Here is a 17,159-nt window from a genome sequence, read left to right as displayed (position 1 = left end):
ACATTCGCAAAATTCACATAAATATTTAATTATTAAGCACTTTAAATGAAAGCACAACAACTGCAAATGAACTGATTCAGTTTCAAATAATTCGCGGTTAGTTAACATGCTGTTAGCATAAATTTAACAGTGGTCGCAAATGATGCTGTTAGGCCGAGTTTAGGCTGAAAAAGAACGCGCAAATAATTAAAAACAATAAACCTAAATAAAACTATTTGCATACTCCAATTACACCATGGAACCTACTTTGAATGCAACAAATAATCACAACTATTATGAACGCATACAGAGTTTAGTAAGGAATGAAATCCAAATTGAAATAAGAGAGACGGAATTGGGCAAAAGAAGCGCAAAAATCCACCAGCGATATTGTATGAGAATTCTTCAAACCGACGCCAAATCTGTTTTAAATAAATTGTTAATTATATTTTCCCTTTACAGTAAACGCCAAAGGGGCTGTAATGAAACAGAAACAAGAAATTGAAAAACTGGCTCACGTTGTGGGCGAACGCAAAAGCGAAGTCGAAGATCGCGAGTCCTTCCTGGTTCATGTCCAAGCGACTCTTGATGCCGCAAGAAAAAGCAATGCAAGTAAAAGAAATCTTTTGGAACAGAGAAAGTCAACAGTGAGGCAACACAATAACGAGCTTTTGGAATGGTGAGCAGCAGACAAATAAATGATACAGAATCTTGACCCATTAATGCATTATTAAATACGGCACGTGCGCTTTGTTTTTGTACTCGGACACACAGCATGCACACATTAAAGGAGACAACTGGCATATATATCAATCATGGGGCAATGCCCGATCGTGAGAAAGGTGTCATCATGGTGGAAGACAAATGTATACCCTTCAATTATCCAGCAGCAGCCAATGGGGAATTTTTGGAAATTCTAAAAGGATGTGGCAATTGCAATCCTAATAAATGGCTTAACCTACTCACAGCTGGCCCTGAAGTGGAAGATAGCGTGGAGTCTTCTCGAAAAGCACACGTTGCTGAAAGTTCGATAATTGAAATTGATCTTACCTCGCCCACTAACACAAAATGAAGCCATTTTTTTTGGGTATTTCACAATGCTTTCCTGTTTTGGTAGGTCACCAGCCAAAGGGCGATAAGGAATCGAATCCAAAGTAAAATAACTACAATAATAGTAGAAAAACAACCCAAATAAATAAACAAAAAAAAAAAAAAGATGTCTAGTGTTAAAAGCGATATGTACTTTCAAGTGTCGTGTGCTTTTATTATTTGTTTCTACATATATTATTATTAATTCGCATCGCGCCTTTATTTCTTTATATGTATGTATGCAGCAGCAGCAGCTATCGGTCAAGCGGTTTCTACAAAAACTGTCCGCTTCGCCATCGATCGGTTCATTAGGTGTCTGGATTTTCAGCGCAACGCATACGAAAAGCTCACCGAACTGCTGTTTGCCATTTGTGCCATCATATTCCTATATTTAGCATATAGATATGTTTTCTTTCGACCTGATGGCTTTCCTCCGGGTCAGTCTTAAAGGACATCAAACATTTGGATTTGGCATTAAGTATAAAGGATTTGTGTTTCCGCAGGTCCGCCACGCATCCCGATCTTTGGCAGCTATCTCTTCCTAATGCTAATCAATTTCAAATATCTGCATAAGGCCGCCCTGACCTTTAGCAAATGGTACAAGTCAGATATTATCGGTTTGTATGTGGGCAAATTTCCTGTTGCCGTTGTCCATAGCGGTGAGGGTGTTCGCGAAGTCTTGACTAATCAAGCATTCGATGGGCGTCCAGCTTTGTTTGTGGCCGCCATGCGTGATCCCTGCTACGAGGTTAGAGGTAAGACCTAGAACACTTCCTCTTCTAATTATCTACACAATGGGGTCAGTTTTTAATTAGTGTTATTAACTATTAATAGCATATAATCTATTAAGAAGACTAGTTCTAATCACTGCAAGCTTTCCAATGATAAAGCCTTCACAGCTGTTCCGAATCGTTATATGATTATCAATTAACGATCGGCTCGATTTTGATAAGTTTTGAAGAGCTTTAATTGAGACAGCTTATCAGCTTTGTTTGTTATTGTTTTTGGTTTTTTTTTTTAGTAGCTGGTAGCATTAAGAGAAAAGTCCCTTTTTTTTGTTTAATTTGTTTTTGTTTGGGATAGGCATTTTCTTTCAGGAGGGTTTACTTTGGAAGGAACAACGTCGTTTCATTCTTCGCTATTTGCGCGATTTTGGTTTTGGACGTCGTTTCAATGAACTGGAGCTGGTGATCAAGGAACAAATAACGGATATGTTGGATCTCATACGGAATGGTCCTCGTTATGAACACGAGCATCAATTGGTAAAGCCAGGAGGCTATCGTGTCCAGTTGCCGCTGCTATTCAATCCATTCTCAGCGAATAGTGTCTTTCATATTATGTACAATGAACGTCTGCCGCGTTCTGATATGGCAAAACTGGTTCGCCTCATCCAATTGGGCATGCAATTCCAGCGTAATGGTGATGATTATGGTCGACTATTGAGCATTGTACCCTGGATACGCTATATTTGGCCCGAATCGAGTGGCTTCAGGAAGTTAAATGAGGCAAATAAGTTTATCTACAAATATTTTGAGGAATTTATTGATCATCATATCGATACGTATGACGAGTCATGTGAACGTAACTTTCTGGATCTCTATATAACAGAAATGAAGAAATGTTCATGCAATGGATTCAATCGAGAGCAATTTATAATGGGTCTCATTGACTTTTCATTTCCGGCCTTTACGGCTGTGGGTGTACAACTTTCATTTTTAGTGCAATACTTAATGCTATATCCCGAAGTAATGAAGCGCATGCAGGAAGAAGTTGATGAAGTTGTCGGATGCGGACGCTTACCCACACTCGAGGATCGCAAAAATATGCCTTATACAGAGGCTACCATACGTGAGGGCTTGCGCATCGAGACACTAGTTCCTTCTGATGTGCCCCACAAGGCACTTGTGGACACCGAACTGATGGGTCATCGCATTCCCAAGGTAAAAAGGATATTATCAATTTTTTGTCTTGTCGTCTTTTTTCAATTTTATTATTTTTAGGATACAATTGTTATTCCAAGTCTATATGCTTACCATACGGATTCTCGAATTTGGTCTGATCCCCAAGAATTTCGTCCTGAACGTTTTCTCGATGAGCAGGGAAAACTCTGTCTCAAGCTTGATGTATCATTTCCATTTGGGGCCGGCAAGCGTCTCTGTGCGGGTGAAACCTTTGCCCGAAATATGCTTTTCCTGATGACTGCAGCCATGTGCCAACACTTTAACTTTACTCTGGCTCCTGGCGATCAGTTACCGGATCTATCAAAGAATCTTAATGGTTTAATTATCACACCTCCTGATTTTTGGGTTCAGCTTGAAGAGCGTCAGCATTGAGGATTGGCTGAATAATGATAAATGTATATTAATCCATATGAATTCTCTCAACATACTCAACATCTTTGCAATTTAGTAATTTTATAGTATATAAAGGCATTTTTGATGATTAGAAAGTAAGTTTTGCTGTTATCATCATTATTATACATATTGTATATGCTTTAAAAGTTTCAATTCAGGTTTTTGTTTATCAAGGTGCATTTGATTATTGGAAAGTTTTTTTAAGGATTGAAGCAATTGAACTTGCTACCTGGAATCCGTTAAGAGATTAGATTAAGATAAACTATATGTGTCAATTGACTGATTACGCTGGCAAAAAAAGAAATTGTACCGGGTGTATTCTCCGGCCTACTCTTCTTATCATCAATATATAACATCGCTCATACGTGATCAACAAAGCTTAAAAGATCTGAAAAAGAACCGCTTATAAAGCAAGTTGTAGTACTTTACATTTAGACGACATGCTCATATATGTTGTTACATCACTTTAACAGTTTTTAAAACTAATTTCCTTACTAGCGCAATTCCAGTTTTAAATTTAAATTAAAACAATACATCTGGCAACTTCTTTTAGCTCAATTTGAGTTTCTCAGTGATGGCAAATGCGCTGCCGCCGAATTTACAATAAAGTTTACATATTTATATAAAATTCATTGAGTTTTTATTATAAATGTTTTGTTTGATCATACGTATTTACAAAACGGTGCCTAATTATGTTATTTTTGTGATACTAAATTGTCTAATACCACCAAGTGAGTAAAATATAGAAGCAGCTCTTTAATAAATTTTCGGCTTCAAGTATAGCTAGATATGGACATGTTCAAGCTAAATTGTCAACACTGATGGAAACATGTGCTCTTGGTAACACGGAGGAAGGAGAATAACAACCGCATATTGAGCTAAAAAATTGTTAAAAATTATTGTATTGTTGCTCAAATTATGGCAGATCATGCTTTTCATCGGCCTGGGCCGTTAAAGCAAACCAACAAGGCCCACAAAACGGGAAGGCATCGCTCCAAAGGTGCCATTGACAAAGCACTGAAAGGTAAGACTCCAAGGGACAAGTGTCGAACCAAAAGAAAAATCATAACATTTCTTATACTTCACAGGCAAAGTAGGTCTCAAGGCGATTTCGCATAGGCATAGACAGCAGCAGAGCAAGGATCAGCGGCGTAATCAACTCAATCAGCTGAGAAAAAACAAGCGTAACGATGTGCTGGAGGAAAAGCGTAAACTGGGTGGCCAAAACACGGCTCCACATCTGGTTTGCCTGCTTCCTATGCATGGACAGATTGATGCGCGCTCCGCCTTGAACATTCTGATGGGCTGTGACAGCGAATTGGTAGTGGAGAACTCCCCGAGCGGCATCACTTACATCAATTTGCCTCGATTTAAGCAACGGTTTGCCTTTGTTGTGCCGCCAGTTGGCCGAGGAAACGAGTTAATTGTCTTGGATCACCTAAAGGTGTGCGATACAGCAGTTTTATTGACATCCGCTGCCTTTGGCGATGACGAGATTTTCGATCGCTGGGGTCATCGTATTTTTAATATGATTTCCGCCCAAGGTATACCTACTCCAGTGGTAGCCCTCATGGACTTGGAGTCACTGAATCCCAACCGAAGGACACAGGCAAAGCAGGCGGCTCAAAAATTCATTTCGAAGTTATTACCCGAGGAAAAGCTCATGAAATTGGATACGTCCAGCGAAGGATTGAATGTTATGCGACGCATTGGTGGCCAGAAGAAGCGAACACTTCATAATGTTGCCAATCGGCCTCATCTATTTGGTGAAATTGTAGAGTTTAAACGAAATTCCGATGAAGATTTCGGCACATTGGAGATCACTGGTTTTTTGCGTGGTCAATCCTTGGATGTCAATGGCCTCGTTCATATACCTGGTCTGGGTGATTTTCAATTGGGTCAAGTGGTGGGCACACCAGATCCCTATAAACTGGATAAGTCCCGTGATGGTGAACTTGCTGAAGTCAGTGTATTAGCACGCAGTGATCCTGTCAAGCAGACATCACTGCAAAGTGAAAATATTCCTGATCCCATGGATGCCGAACAAACTTGGCCCACTGAAGAAGAAATTGAGGCCTCCAAGCAGGAGACCAAGAAAATGAAACTTATTAAGCGAGTACCCAAAGGATACAGTGATTACCAAGCTGCGTGGATACCAGAAGTCGAGGAAGTTGCAGATGATGACGATATGAGCGACGACGATGATGATGATGATGATGAAGAGGATAATGAAGATTTCATGTCATGCGACAACAAATCCTTTGAGGATGAACATGAGAAACACGATTCGGAAACCGAAGAGTATCTGGATAGCGTTTCTGTGGCCTCAGAAGCAGCGGTGAATGACGAAAAATACGATCAGCAAATGGATTTCCAAGAGGAGCGCGAGACATTGAAACAACTGCAACAGGCACGCACGGATCAATTGTGGCCCGATGAAATCGACACTCCCCTGGATGTGCCCGCTCATGAGAGATTCCAGAAATATCGTGGCCTAGAATCATTTCGAACTTCTCCCTGGGATACCAAAGAGAATTTACCCAGCGATTATGCCCGAATCTATCAATTTCAGAATTTCGATCGCACCAAACGAAGAATTCTCGCTGAGTCGAAGGAATTTGATGGCATACAGGTGGCTATATATTGAAATTCGAGATTTTCATATATTTATTAAACTATTTTGTCCTCTTAGCCTGGTCTCTATGTCACTTTGCATGTGATCAATGTGCCACATAGCCGTTGGAATGCATTCCAATCTGCCCGTCTATTGGATACCATTATAGTCTATGGAATGTTACCCCATGAACATCAGATGTGCGTAATGAATGTGGTACTCCAACGTATGCCAGACTCGGAAGTGCCTCTGAAATCCAAAGAGCAGTTAATTGTTCAGTGTGGCTATCGGCGATTTGTCGTGAATCCCATCTATAGTCAACATACAAATGGCGATAAACATAAAGTAAGCAAAATGTAAACTTAAACGAAAATTCAATCTTTTCATAATTAATATTTTCCAGTTCGAGCGCTTTTTCCGTCCGCATGAAACACTCTGCGCCACTTTCTATGCACCCATACAGTTTCCACCTTCGGCTGTTTTGGCTTTCAAAGTAAATCCCGATTCGAGTTTAGCTTTGGTGGCTCGTGGACGCCTGCTCTCATGCAATCCGGATCGCATAGTACTGAAACGTGTTGTCCTTAGTGGTCATCCCATGCGTATTAATCGCAAATCCGCGACCATACGTTATATGTTCTTCTATAAGGAAGATGTTGAATACTTTAAGCCTGTCAAACTACGCACCAAATGCGGACGTTTGGGACACATTAAGGAATCGTTGGGCACACATGGCCATATGAAATGCTATTTTGATGGCCAATTAAAATCATACGATACAGCATTTATGTATCTATATAAACGTGTCTTCCCCAAATGGACGTACGAAGAATGTCTAGTAAGGTCAGCCGAACATGAACGTCAACATCTGTCAAGAAAGAATAGTTTAACAATGGACATGGATGTCTAATGGAATTAGTTATTCTATTTACACAAAAACAACAAAAAATAATATTACCTGATTATATAGAAATATGTATAGTAAAAGTTGGGTATGATTTATAATGAAATGTCTTTGTTTGGGTAACTTTTATGTCACTTGCCATCAATTCCCTCTGTTAAACAAATTCATTAAGCAGTTATTGCAATTTAAAACCAATGAAAATCCATTTTTCTAATCCATTGTTCATTAACTATCATCTTGTGAACGAATGGATGTGAAAAGAGTGGACAATCATTAAGACATTTAATTAAGGCTTAATGGTTTTAACAAAATTTTAAATTCTATTTAATTCAATTCACTGTCGGCATCTGAGCTATGTTCCTCCAACTCAACTTGAAGCTCATCATCGTCATCAGAATCTGAAGTCAGCTCTATATCTGAGGGCAATGCAGACGATTGCGATAGAATCTCGTCATCGCCCTCGTCGTCACCCATTTCACCATCGTCATTCTCCAGATCGGGCATATTGGGACCCGGATGAGCGAACATTATGGGTGATATGCGATTCTCCTCACGCAACTCAATCAGAATCTGTTGCTGCTTATCGGCTATGGAAGTGACCATACATTCCAGATTTCTTATGGTGGCCTCGTATTCAATTAGCTTCTGCTTCAGGTGCAAGTTCTCGGCACGACAAGCGGCCAATTCAGCTGAAGTGTACCGAGCCATTTTAGTGTCGTCAGTCTCTACCGCAGTTTGTCTAAATCTTAATTCTTAATCTTAGCCAAATCGAGTTCTCAGCATAATAAAAGAGTCACTTACACATTAATACTGGGATCCCAACCAAAAGTATTGCAATAGCACGACATTTTTGGACTACAAATTTACAGAAATATTTGTAATTCAGTAACTTTATCTTAACCGTCCAAAATAAATGTATTTAATGTTTAAAATTGTATTTATGACTGAATGCCTTGACAATATTCTCGAGTATAACTTGACAATGAGCTAGAAGTTTACTATGCATTAATAAATTTCAAATGTCACTGCATAGACTTTCAAATTTTCATGTCATCTAGTGAGCCTTGAAAATAAAGTCATTTGGTGTAAAGAAAAAGGAATTGGCCTCTTTGGGGCTTATCAATAAGAAACACGAATCTAAATTGATGGGGAGTGTATTAATATGTAGTTTATTTACCCTCATAATTCCCATCGATATTTGGAATTATTGCTATTATTTTGAAAATCTACTTTTGCTTTTTCGAATACGTTGTATTATGATCAAATTGCTCTGGCATATTTGTGTTAATTCTTACAATTTTGGGGTTAGTCTCTTCTTGTTCGGTTCCGTCTTGGTTCAATTAATATTTCTTTTAGGTTGAATTAAAGGTTTTTAAGAAAATATGTCGGTGGTGGAATTATATATCAAGAGGGAGAAATTATGACCATTCCCCCTTTTTTTTCGATTCATTTCTTATAGTTAAGTGTTCGGAATAAAAGGAATTTTAAGAAACCCTGAAGGGAATATTAAGGGAATCATACACGAATGAATCTTATCATTAGTTCTTCTTGAACTTGGCTCTCTGTCTGCCTTAGAAACTGATCAGAATTTGGTGTTACTAAATAAAATATAATAAAAAAAACGTGCCTTAGAGTATCAAATATCAGATTGGGAAAAAAATTTTAATTATGTATTTACCTACATACTTACATAAATGCTCATATCAAACACCTAAAAAGTAATCTATAATTGGTGAATTTTGAGTACAAATGAAAACAGATTTGAGGACACTTGACACTCGGTGATAAGAAAAAGCTATAAAAGCGGAATACTGGCATCAGGCTAGACAGTACTTAAAAAGTAATTCAAATTGTGTACAATATGAAAGTAGTAACCTTATGTCTTTTAGTCTTGGCAACTGGCAGTTGTTTGCTCAGCACGAATGTGAGTATAAGATACTTTTGAATACTTTTAAATGCCAAATTATATATATATATGGATTTCTTTTATAAACAAGGCCAACTCTATTGCCTCTAATGAGAAGGATCTTGTCGATTCTCTTAACTTTGATGATTTGGATTTAGAACTGGATTTACTAACTGCTGAACTTGATGGCGATTATATGGAAATTGATGAATTTGGAATTTTCAGAGGTTTCCGCCGTATTCTAAAGAAGGCATTGAAAACTTTGCGTGGTGTTAATTGCACGATTAAAGCTGTTGTCGAGGTTTTGGATGCAGCCACCAAATATGTTGATGCCGTCGATGCTTGCGGGGTGGAAGTCCCAAAAAGTGTAGCCAAAATCGTACAATCATGCAAAAGCATTATCTCCACATGCAATGATATAATTCATCTGAATTCAAATGTCTGTGATAATGCCAACTATGATGATGAAACTGATGGTGAAAAATCGACGACCAAAAAATGTTTCATTCAACTAGTGAAGACAATTCTAAAACTACGCAGACAAATTAAGTCTACACTGAAACAGATTCAAAAATTGCCCTCAGATACGAATAAGTGTTTTGTCGACGCCACTGACAAAGTTAAAGTCAGTTTCCAGGAATTCCCATCCAATATCAAAAACTGCACTGCAGCTATATAGAAACTTTTGGATTTTTAACTGATGGATTTTACTGTCAATATGTTTTGAATCGATTTAAAAAATTTTGCAAATTTAGCTTTTTTGAATGAGCTTCTATACAGCTCCATAAATATATACTACCAACTAAAAGTTTAACTTTTAAATTTGTTTTTCTTTTAAATAATCAAAACAATAATAATACTTTTCACAAAATTACTAAAAATTGCACTATTTAATACTTAAATAAGTATTCATAAAAAGGATAATAATCAGAATAATAACAAGCAAAATGGTTAAACTCAAATCTCGACATATATGTATATCTTATTAGAACTACATGATATAGTAATCTGATCTTAATAAATTTCCGCCTAAAAGTGTATTAAATTGAAGAATCGTTCAAGAACAAGCAAAAGTAATTGATCTTAATTTTTGACCAATCGTTTATATGGGAGCTTTATGATACAGTCACACGATCTCGTTGAATCCAAACAATACTTACAATGCATGCCTAATTATCCTTGAAAAAAAAGATCAGAACCATCAAAATCTTTAAAAATCTTAAGAAGAATTTAACTATTCTATTCTCTAATTATCTTAATATAAGCAAATTTAAGTGGATTTGCTTTAGCCTTATTTATTAGCATCTTTATGTATATTTATATATGTATGTTTATATATTTATGATTTATATATAGAATATATTTTACAATTTGTTCATAAACTGATTGCTTTAGCTCACTAAGAAGCAGTAAATGTTTTTAACTTAAATTTTAATTCCGTATTTTAAAAAGCAAATTTCTCACTGACTTGTCCCCGATATATATATTATATATCGCTATATATATATTGCTTTAAAATCTTATAATATGAGCTTAAAATTTATGATTTTTAGTATATTCACTTTGTGTACATGGACTTGAAATCCAATGCTTGGTTATACTTGGCCCAAAAAACATCATTTTACAATTGGCTAATACTACTAGCTTCAACGATATTATTAATTATGTAAACATATATACTTATATATATGTATAAACAAAAACTGATTCCTATCAGTAAGGACTAGGTACGTCGTGGCATCAAGAATCATCATTATCAGGAAAGGATTGGACCCGCATGGAGGATCTCATTTTAATAATAGGCCTGCTTGATGGCAGCACTAGTGATCAAAAATGCGGAACCAATCAGCGCAAAGGTGATAATTTTAAGAGCGCTTGGTCTGCCGGAAGAATCTGTATATAATTGAGAAAGTTGTGAAGTGAATTCCGCATAATATTCCACATTCTTTTGCTTACTTTTTTTATTGGGCATCACACGTATACACTGATTCTGTCCTGTATTTGCCTGATAACCAATTTTACACTGGCAGACGGAATTTCGGCACTCCACATTCTCGGGATCCTTTTCCACAAAGCATTCGACAGCCTTGTCGCATGATTCACCCAGTTCTGTAATTGGCATTATAACAATAATTGACTATTGACGGAGGTATGAAGTATTTTTTGACAGACTTACCTCGCTTTGTTTCACACCGTCCGTTCTTTTCGTGCTGCTCATCCGTGCAAGCACATTTGCCATCCTTATTGCATGTGGCCAACAGGGGCTTACACTGTTCGTCCTCAACACACTCGTCGTCCAGTTCTTCAGCTGTGGAAGCAAGACACGATTAATTATGTTCAAACAAACAAAGGAATATAGCTAACAAAGCTGACTTACCTTCTTTCAGGCACTCATCCTTAAAGTGCACATATCCCTTTCGACATTGGCATGAGCGTGTTGCTTCCAGATCCTCGGATTCCTTGGTATTACAAACAGCATTGTCGGCAACACAATCATCATCTTCCAAACACTCGGCATCAATGCCTGGCACACAGGTCTCATCCTTTTCGATATAGTTCTCCCGACAGACGCACAAACGATTTGAGCAAACGGAGTGATCCACAGGACAGCCATCATTCGATTCACATTCAGCCCCCAGGCCCTCCTTATATTCGCATAGTTGTTTGATTGCATCATATATGGCATATTCCTCACAGGTGCAACGTCTAGGTATCTCTGGATGGCAATAGGATGCCCCAAACGGACTACATTGGCTGTTCGAAGTGCAGGACAAATGATACTGAATCGCTATAAAAGATATATAATATATATTCATGCAAGATCCAACAGTTATAATTTGTTACTTACGTTTTCTACAGTTACGAAGATCGCGTTCATAGAAATAGTTCTTTTGGCATATACAAGTCTTGGACAGGTCATCGAACTCGTATTCACACTCATCTGTACTCTCCGCTATCTCACCCAGCTCTATAAAAATAATTGAAATTGATAAACAAAATCTCTAATTTCTCCTCCTTATCTTTGTAGTAGTACCAACCTGCAAAGCATTTTCCATTCTTGGCATAGTAACCCTGACGACATAGGCAAATCTTGTTGGTGCAAATGGAGTGGGGCAATCCACTGCAAGATTTACCATTGTCTGTACAACTGCTGCCATCTGTTTAAATAAAACATATTAATTATTCATTGGAAACACATATATGTATATGGCACATCTGGTAGTTATTCTATACTGTATAAATATATGCCTTTTAGGGGCAAAACTCTCTTTAAAGGGTTTCATGTTCAAATCTGAGGCAAAACTTGATCAATTTTAAAACCATTTTCAAAACTTCTTTGGGTTAAATGTGGCAAAAACTTCATAAAATTAATAAAGTTTTATATGCATGGCTTAGATTTAAAAATTTGTTATCTGGTATCTAAATCATGCAGGGGAAAAAATGATGCTTTCTATGTACAAGAATTCCCCAAAGACTTTTCCCCGACTTTTATGTCGGCAGAATTAAAATTGCAGTCTTTCAGCTAAAATATGTAGTTTGTCTTACCAATTCTGTTCCTTCTTCCTCAATTTCACACATAAATATACATATAAGGATAGCTAGTTCGAAACTCCCTAAAGAATCCTACAAAAAATATCTTCCTTAAAAGATATCTGTTCCATTTCTTCAAATACATTCTTCAGGAATTTCTAAGGCGGCAAGAAGCTCCACAAATAAAATTGGATATGTTTGATATAGAATGATTAAAATGTCTAGTTTCTCTAGATGTTGAATTGTCAGTTCACAGAATATATATCTATCTATCTATCTATATATCTATCTATCTAAGTGATAGGGCTATCCACAATATCAATATCCAAGTTAAAAGAAATAGGGGAGCAATGGGATATCTTATTTTAAAGGACTGCTTATCAAAAACGAAGCTCCTTCTGAAAATTTCTAGTATACATTTACTTAAGCCTTATAGTATGTAGATTTTGAAGGTCTACACTGAGCCACCGACTAGCCTTAAAGTTTCTGTCCCAAAGGATCTGTTAAAATTGCCTAAAGCTGAAACTTGGTTTCTTGTACTTACATTTTTTTTCATCGGCATCGTCGTCATCTCGGCTTGAACCCAGTGTGGAATAGGTTTTAACATCTTCGTCATCAAAGTGCAAGAGGGCGGGCAATCGTCGTCGATGGTTAAGATTTCTGGTTGAGGTGCGACGGCTGCTGGTGCTGGTCGAGGCCGTGGTGGTGGTGGTGCCAACATTTCTCACACTACGTGGCTCCAAATCCTTCAGTTCGTAATTCTCGATGCTAGTCTGGACGGCGATTTCATGGGAACGGCGACGAGGTGAAATCAGGCCCTCTGCTTCGCCATTGGTCAATGGGAGTTGGAGTGATAATGAAACCTGAGCGCTTGCATCAATATATTTAGGCGGTGGTGGCGGGGAATGAACAAAGGCTTTGGTTTGCAATATTCTTGGATAGGAGGAGGAGAAGGTGTCTGAACGATGTGCAGTTGCCGCTGCTGTAGATGATGATGATGATGTGGTTGTTGTTGTTGTTGTTGTTTCTGTCTCCTCGGTATTATTTGGTTCAGTCGTATCGGTGGCAGGTTCATCGACACCAGGTGTGGTTATCTCATCCTCATAGGTGCAAATTAGGCTCACGCAAGCGGCATTTGACCCCAATGCATCACAATCCTCATCCACGACGCAGGCTTCATTTTTTTCTAACAAAAACCAATTGGCATTATATGTAATTGTAATGAAAGATTCTTCGGTGACCCAACTTACCCATTGATTTGCGACGACAAATGTTGCCATATCTGTGATAATAGCCATTTGCACAGGCGCAAACGTTTTCCTGACAGCTCACTGAAGCTCGATCGTAACCAAAATAGCAGTCCAAGTCCTTAAATTAAAGTGATGAGAAGATGGCTAGAAGTTGGTTACCGTTTGGCTTACCCTATCGCAGGACTCGCCAAGTCCATTTAATGGCCTACACTTGCCACGCAAATAGGTTTGGCCATCGGCGCAATCGCAGAGCCCCGCTTTACAATTTGCTCCAGTTGGCATAAGATTGCATTGAACGGAATCGCTGCATGTGTCACCAATTTGGGACGTCGTCAGGCATTCCGTAAAGTTCTCCGAGAAGACCGTATCAAATGTGGAGCAGGTGCACTGGCTTGAGTCCGGATCACAAATGGAGCCGTCAGCTGTGCAGTCTTCTTGACTTTCACATGGCCAAAAGACGGCCAAAACGCCGCCGTCGCCTACAAATGATTAGAATAGTTTTTCTATGTTGAATTTTCTAATATCCCAAGTAATTGTGCGTTGAAAATATATGTAAATATTTATAGCGTGTCTTAAAATGCTTTACAAAAAAGGAGAAAATGTGAAAGGTAACCTTCATTCATTTTATAATTCACCATAATCAATTTGAAATTGATTCCAAAACCTTTGACAATCTGAGTCGTAGCTCCACACATGGCAATGGTAAAGAAAAAAATTGTAGAAAAAAAAAAACAAAAATTTTATTCTCAAGTTTTCTTCTTTTTGTTTTTTGCTGCATATTTAGCGGTAGCACGCAAGTGTCCGAGTAAAATTTATTACGTATACGCCAACAACTTCCGGATGAGCTATAGAAATTTCCATGCAAAACAGTTGTGACTCCGACAACAATAGTAAAATGCTCTCACTCACTTGCTCTCTCTCTCTCTCTCTCTTCTCACTTTTCCACTTTAATTTCCATTTTCCGTGGCATGCGAAAAGACCTTGGAGCGGTTGATATCGTGGTTTTTGGTTAGTTATTAAGAAAAGCGTTCGAGGGGGGAGGCAGAGGAATGGCTTAGGCTTAGGCGGTAGGCTAGGGTTTGGGTCAATAGGACAAAGCACTTGACCTTGATTGTGTTTGCACTAATTACTTCGTTTTCTTTAATGTTATGACTGCTGCCGTTTTATACTATTTGTATTCCAATTTGACCCATTTGATAGGCCGCAGCCGCAGCCCACTCCTGCCCCGCCAATCCCTTGGTGTCGAAAACGGCGACGGCTTTAATTCAATTATCGGACATTGCTCGCAAATAAGTTTCAGGTAAATAAAATTTTGTTGTTATTTTTTGTTTGGTATACCTTTTGGTTTAACTATGGCACAAAGGACCACAAGGGCCAGCAACGTTTTCAAATTTAACATTTTCTTTTTATATTATTTTCGATTCCTGTTTCTAAACTGCTTGAATACAAAGTCAATTGGCAACTAACCAACTATATCAATCCAGATGGCCAACGGTAGCTCTAAGCAAAATGTAACAAGTGTTTGATTAGACTAATCTTATCTGCATATGTATATGCTACCATGGAAACATGACATTCTATATGAGCGATAACTGTTGGCCAGGTACCGGAAAATCCCTAAACTTGGCTTGCAACGCTTAACGGAAAGTGAATTTTTATGGTTGCACAAAGTTTAGCCATTTAGTAGTGGATACTTAATCAAACATTTCTCCGTCTATTTGGGCATATGGGCACAAGTATGTATGTAGGTGGCTCTTTCTACTAATCGGCACTTATCGCTAACAAGAGTTCAATTTATACTTTATCTCCATATAACACCTGGGCACCTACATCCACCTGTTAAATATATTTAGGTATGTATTTATTGAGTGTAGTAAAGAGTTAATCATTTTTCGGTTTGCCATTAACCAATTCTACAGCTAATTTAATGACTCACTATTCACTGGGAAAATATATACTTACAAATGGTCTTTCTACGGGTTTGCTTACAATTTATTAACTAAAAATTGGTTAGGCATTTAACCAAAGGGTTAATACTGCTTTTTATTTCAACACGACCTTAATTATAATTATCGATATTAACAATTAACCAATTCATCTCTAAAAGAGATTGGCATAGACTATTTTGACTATCAGTAAAAGGCATTTGTTTCTAATACTTATTGTTAGTTAATATTTAGTTATTGTTAAATACATATAAGAATTTATTTTATTAATGATTCTATATATTTTAGTGTTAACTCATCCAAAAAGATGTATTTCGATTTGATCTTATTGTTAGTGTAGAAAAATGAGCTCTAATAGCTCAATCGTTTATTTGGAGAAAAAACGTATACGCAGGGTATGCCAACTAAACAATTAACATTCTAGAGGATTATTATAACAAAGTTAAACCCCTATATGTGTATATCAGATAGAAAAGATTTGAGATCGTACTATACTTTATTCAAGTCTGGTTTTATGGGGTTTAATTAATTAATTAATTAATTATAATGTTTTAATTTAAAGCTTTGAATTGGTCATTTTATTGCGATGGTTTTGGCCACAAACCTTAGGTCATTTCTTTTCTTAGGGTCATTTCTTTTCTAAATTTACAATGGTTTAAAATAATTAAAACTAATAATAACTGTTTAATAGAATTTTCCATAAAAATACTAATTGTATTCGTTGTTTTTTCTTTTCCTCCAGATGCTTCTACAAAATACGAAGACGGTTCAAAGCTTCAGATTGAGACAAATGATTTAAATATTTAAACCTCAAAAAATATTATTCCTTTGACTTCGAATAGAAAATTCTCATATTGAAAAGAAAATTGTTTTGTGAACTTTAATTAAATATGTTTAAAACAAAATCGAACAATTTCCAATCAATTTTGAAATCAACAAAAAAGAACAAAAAAGTGAATTGAAGACTTTTTAATTACTAATGGCCAAGTAGCGTCCATTCGGTGATGGTGGTGGTCATTGTGAGTGACCTTCTGTCCATTTTCCGTTGCTTACCATTGTCTGACTGTCGTCAGCTTGATCCAAAATTGTCAGTCCATTGAGCTTGTAAATTACTAATCGCTACATTTATAATTCAATATGAATTATGCGGTAAAAATAGTGTAACAAAACGGCGTCAATCGTCACGACAATGGAAAAACCTTGAAATCATTTCATGAGCAAGGTCACAAAATATAAATAGTTTATTGAATATACATGTGCATGTATGTGTGATGGCCTAGAAAAAGAAAAACGCTGGGGCAAGATGAATGTCACCTGTTTCCAACAAAACCAAAAAAAAAAAAATATTCCAAATGTTAATCAAAATTTATCCTATAAAATGTTGATCTACCTATGTATGTATATGTATATGGTAATGGCACGTGTCTGTATTACTTTCCAAATCGATAATCCGGATAACTGGGAATTCTGTGTAAATATATGGGGAATTACCCAATTTACCCACATGTATGTATATAGTACAAGACATATATACATACATATTTTTTTTGTTTGTTTCTTTGCTGTCATTTTTTTCTGTTTTCTGTGTG

General features: G+C 37.1%; 6 protein-coding genes across 7 annotated transcripts; 4 read left to right on the top strand and 2 right to left on the bottom strand.

Annotated features, from left to right (window-relative positions):
• The first annotated feature begins 122 nt into the window (after nt 1-122).
• LOC26529456 (kinetochore protein Spc25) lies at nt 123-1,186 on the top strand. The gene is made up of 3 exons (XM_015177490.3): nt 123-371; nt 442-658; nt 754-1,186. The coding sequence occupies exons 1-3, from the start codon at nt 236-238 to the stop codon at nt 1,049-1,051; spliced, it is 651 nt and encodes a 216-aa protein (XP_015032976.2). The 5' UTR covers nt 123-235; the 3' UTR covers nt 1,052-1,186.
• Nucleotides 1,187-1,396: 210 nt separating this feature from the next.
• Nucleotides 1,397-3,564, top strand: LOC6647607 (probable cytochrome P450 304a1). Its single transcript, XM_047009383.1, has 3 exons — nt 1,397-1,823; nt 2,152-3,008; nt 3,069-3,564. The coding sequence occupies exons 1-3, from the start codon at nt 1,613-1,615 to the stop codon at nt 3,399-3,401; spliced, it is 1,401 nt and encodes a 466-aa protein (XP_046865339.1). The 5' UTR covers nt 1,397-1,612; the 3' UTR covers nt 3,402-3,564.
• Nucleotides 3,565-4,233: 669 nt separating this feature from the next.
• Nucleotides 4,234-7,038, top strand: LOC6647608 (pre-rRNA-processing protein TSR1 homolog). Its single transcript, XM_002070704.4, has 4 exons — nt 4,234-4,446; nt 4,511-6,054; nt 6,115-6,381; nt 6,440-7,038. The coding sequence occupies exons 1-4, from the start codon at nt 4,341-4,343 to the stop codon at nt 6,941-6,943; spliced, it is 2,421 nt and encodes an 806-aa protein (XP_002070740.1). The 5' UTR covers nt 4,234-4,340; the 3' UTR covers nt 6,944-7,038.
• Nucleotides 7,039-7,115: 77 nt separating this feature from the next.
• On the bottom strand, nt 7,116-7,913 carry LOC6647609. Of its 2 annotated transcripts, none has more exons than XM_002070705.4 (2): nt 7,739-7,913; nt 7,116-7,676 (listed from the first exon to the last, which is right to left on the bottom strand). In XM_002070705.4, exons 1-2 carry the CDS (start codon nt 7,783-7,785, stop codon nt 7,262-7,264), a joined length of 462 nt encoding a protein of 153 aa, XP_002070741.2. In that variant the 5' UTR covers nt 7,786-7,913; the 3' UTR covers nt 7,116-7,261. The 2 variants fall into 2 exon arrangements, with proteins under 2 accessions (XP_002070741.2, XP_023034500.1); XM_023178732.2 differs by having other exon boundaries at nt 7,116-7,682; nt 7,739-7,911.
• An 853-nt stretch (nt 7,914-8,766) lies between these two features.
• Nucleotides 8,767-9,640, top strand: LOC111519210. The gene is made up of 2 exons (XM_023178783.2): nt 8,767-8,861; nt 8,935-9,640. Exons 1-2 carry the CDS (start codon nt 8,799-8,801, stop codon nt 9,520-9,522), a joined length of 651 nt encoding a protein of 216 aa, XP_023034551.2. The 5' UTR covers nt 8,767-8,798; the 3' UTR covers nt 9,523-9,640.
• Nucleotides 9,641-10,368: 728 nt separating this feature from the next.
• LOC6647611 (prion-like-(Q/N-rich) domain-bearing protein 25) lies at nt 10,369-15,026 on the bottom strand. The gene is made up of 10 exons (XM_002070707.4): nt 14,963-15,026; nt 13,796-14,103; nt 13,625-13,742; nt 12,919-13,560; nt 11,882-12,001; nt 11,692-11,811; nt 11,221-11,631; nt 11,020-11,151; nt 10,800-10,952; nt 10,369-10,736 (listed from the first exon to the last, which is right to left on the bottom strand). The coding sequence occupies exons 1-10, from the start codon at nt 15,021-15,023 to the stop codon at nt 10,636-10,638; spliced, it is 2,166 nt and encodes a 721-aa protein (XP_002070743.1). The 5' UTR covers nt 15,024-15,026; the 3' UTR covers nt 10,369-10,635.
• Between the last annotated feature and the right edge of the window lie 2,133 nt (nt 15,027-17,159).

This window comes from Drosophila willistoni, chromosome 3R (genome assembly GCF_018902025.1).
Source record: "Drosophila willistoni isolate 14030-0811.24 chromosome 3R, UCI_dwil_1.1, whole genome shotgun sequence".
Classification (NCBI taxonomy): Eukaryota; Metazoa; Arthropoda; class Insecta; order Diptera; family Drosophilidae; genus Drosophila; species Drosophila willistoni.
This window is presented reverse-complemented; position numbering and strand designations above follow the sequence as displayed.

Bases quoted from the DNA above. Each gene is read 5' to 3' on its own strand.
- LOC26529456 (XM_015177490.3), top strand. From the start codon at position 236: ATGGAACCTACTTTGAATGCAACAAATAATCACAACTATTATGAACGC. The intron at 372-441 runs GTATGAGAATTC...TTCCCTTTACAG, and splicing joins AAAAATCCACCAGCGATATT to TAAACGCCAAAGGGGCTGTA. The intron at 659-753 runs GTGAGCAGCAGA...TCGGACACACAG, and splicing joins AATAACGAGCTTTTGGAATG to CATGCACACATTAAAGGAGA.
- LOC6647607 (XM_047009383.1), top strand. From the start codon at position 1,613: ATGCTAATCAATTTCAAATATCTGCATAAGGCCGCCCTGACCTTTAGC. The intron at 1,824-2,151 runs GTAAGACCTAGA...TGTTTGGGATAG, and splicing joins TCCCTGCTACGAGGTTAGAG to GCATTTTCTTTCAGGAGGGT. The intron at 3,009-3,068 runs GTAAAAAGGATA...TATTATTTTTAG, and splicing joins TGGGTCATCGCATTCCCAAG to GATACAATTGTTATTCCAAG.
- LOC6647608 (XM_002070704.4), top strand. From the start codon at position 4,341: ATGGCAGATCATGCTTTTCATCGGCCTGGGCCGTTAAAGCAAACCAAC. The intron at 4,447-4,510 runs GTAAGACTCCAA...TATACTTCACAG, and splicing joins CATTGACAAAGCACTGAAAG to GCAAAGTAGGTCTCAAGGCG. The intron at 6,382-6,439 runs GTAAGCAAAATG...AATATTTTCCAG, and splicing joins CAAATGGCGATAAACATAAA to TTCGAGCGCTTTTTCCGTCC.
- LOC6647609 (XM_023178732.2), bottom strand. From the start codon at position 7,785: ATGTCGTGCTATTGCAATACTTTTGGTTGGGATCCCAGTATTAATGT. The intron at 7,683-7,738 runs GTAAGTGACTCT...TTAAGAATTAAG, and splicing joins TGGGATCCCAGTATTAATGT to ATTTAGACAAACTGCGGTAG.
- LOC111519210 (XM_023178783.2), top strand. From the start codon at position 8,799: ATGAAAGTAGTAACCTTATGTCTTTTAGTCTTGGCAACTGGCAGTTGT. The intron at 8,862-8,934 runs GTGAGTATAAGA...TTTATAAACAAG, and splicing joins GTTGTTTGCTCAGCACGAAT to GCCAACTCTATTGCCTCTAA.
- LOC6647611 (XM_002070707.4), bottom strand. From the start codon at position 15,023: ATGTTAAATTTGAAAACGTTGCTGGCCCTTGTGGTCCTTTGTGCCATA. The intron at 11,152-11,220 runs GTAAGTCAGCTT...TTGCTTCCACAG, and splicing joins GGATGAGTGCCTGAAAGAAG to CTGAAGAACTGGACGACGAG. The intron at 10,953-11,019 runs GTAAGTCTGTCA...TGCCAATTACAG, and splicing joins ACGGTGTGAAACAAAGCGAG to AACTGGGTGAATCATGCGAC.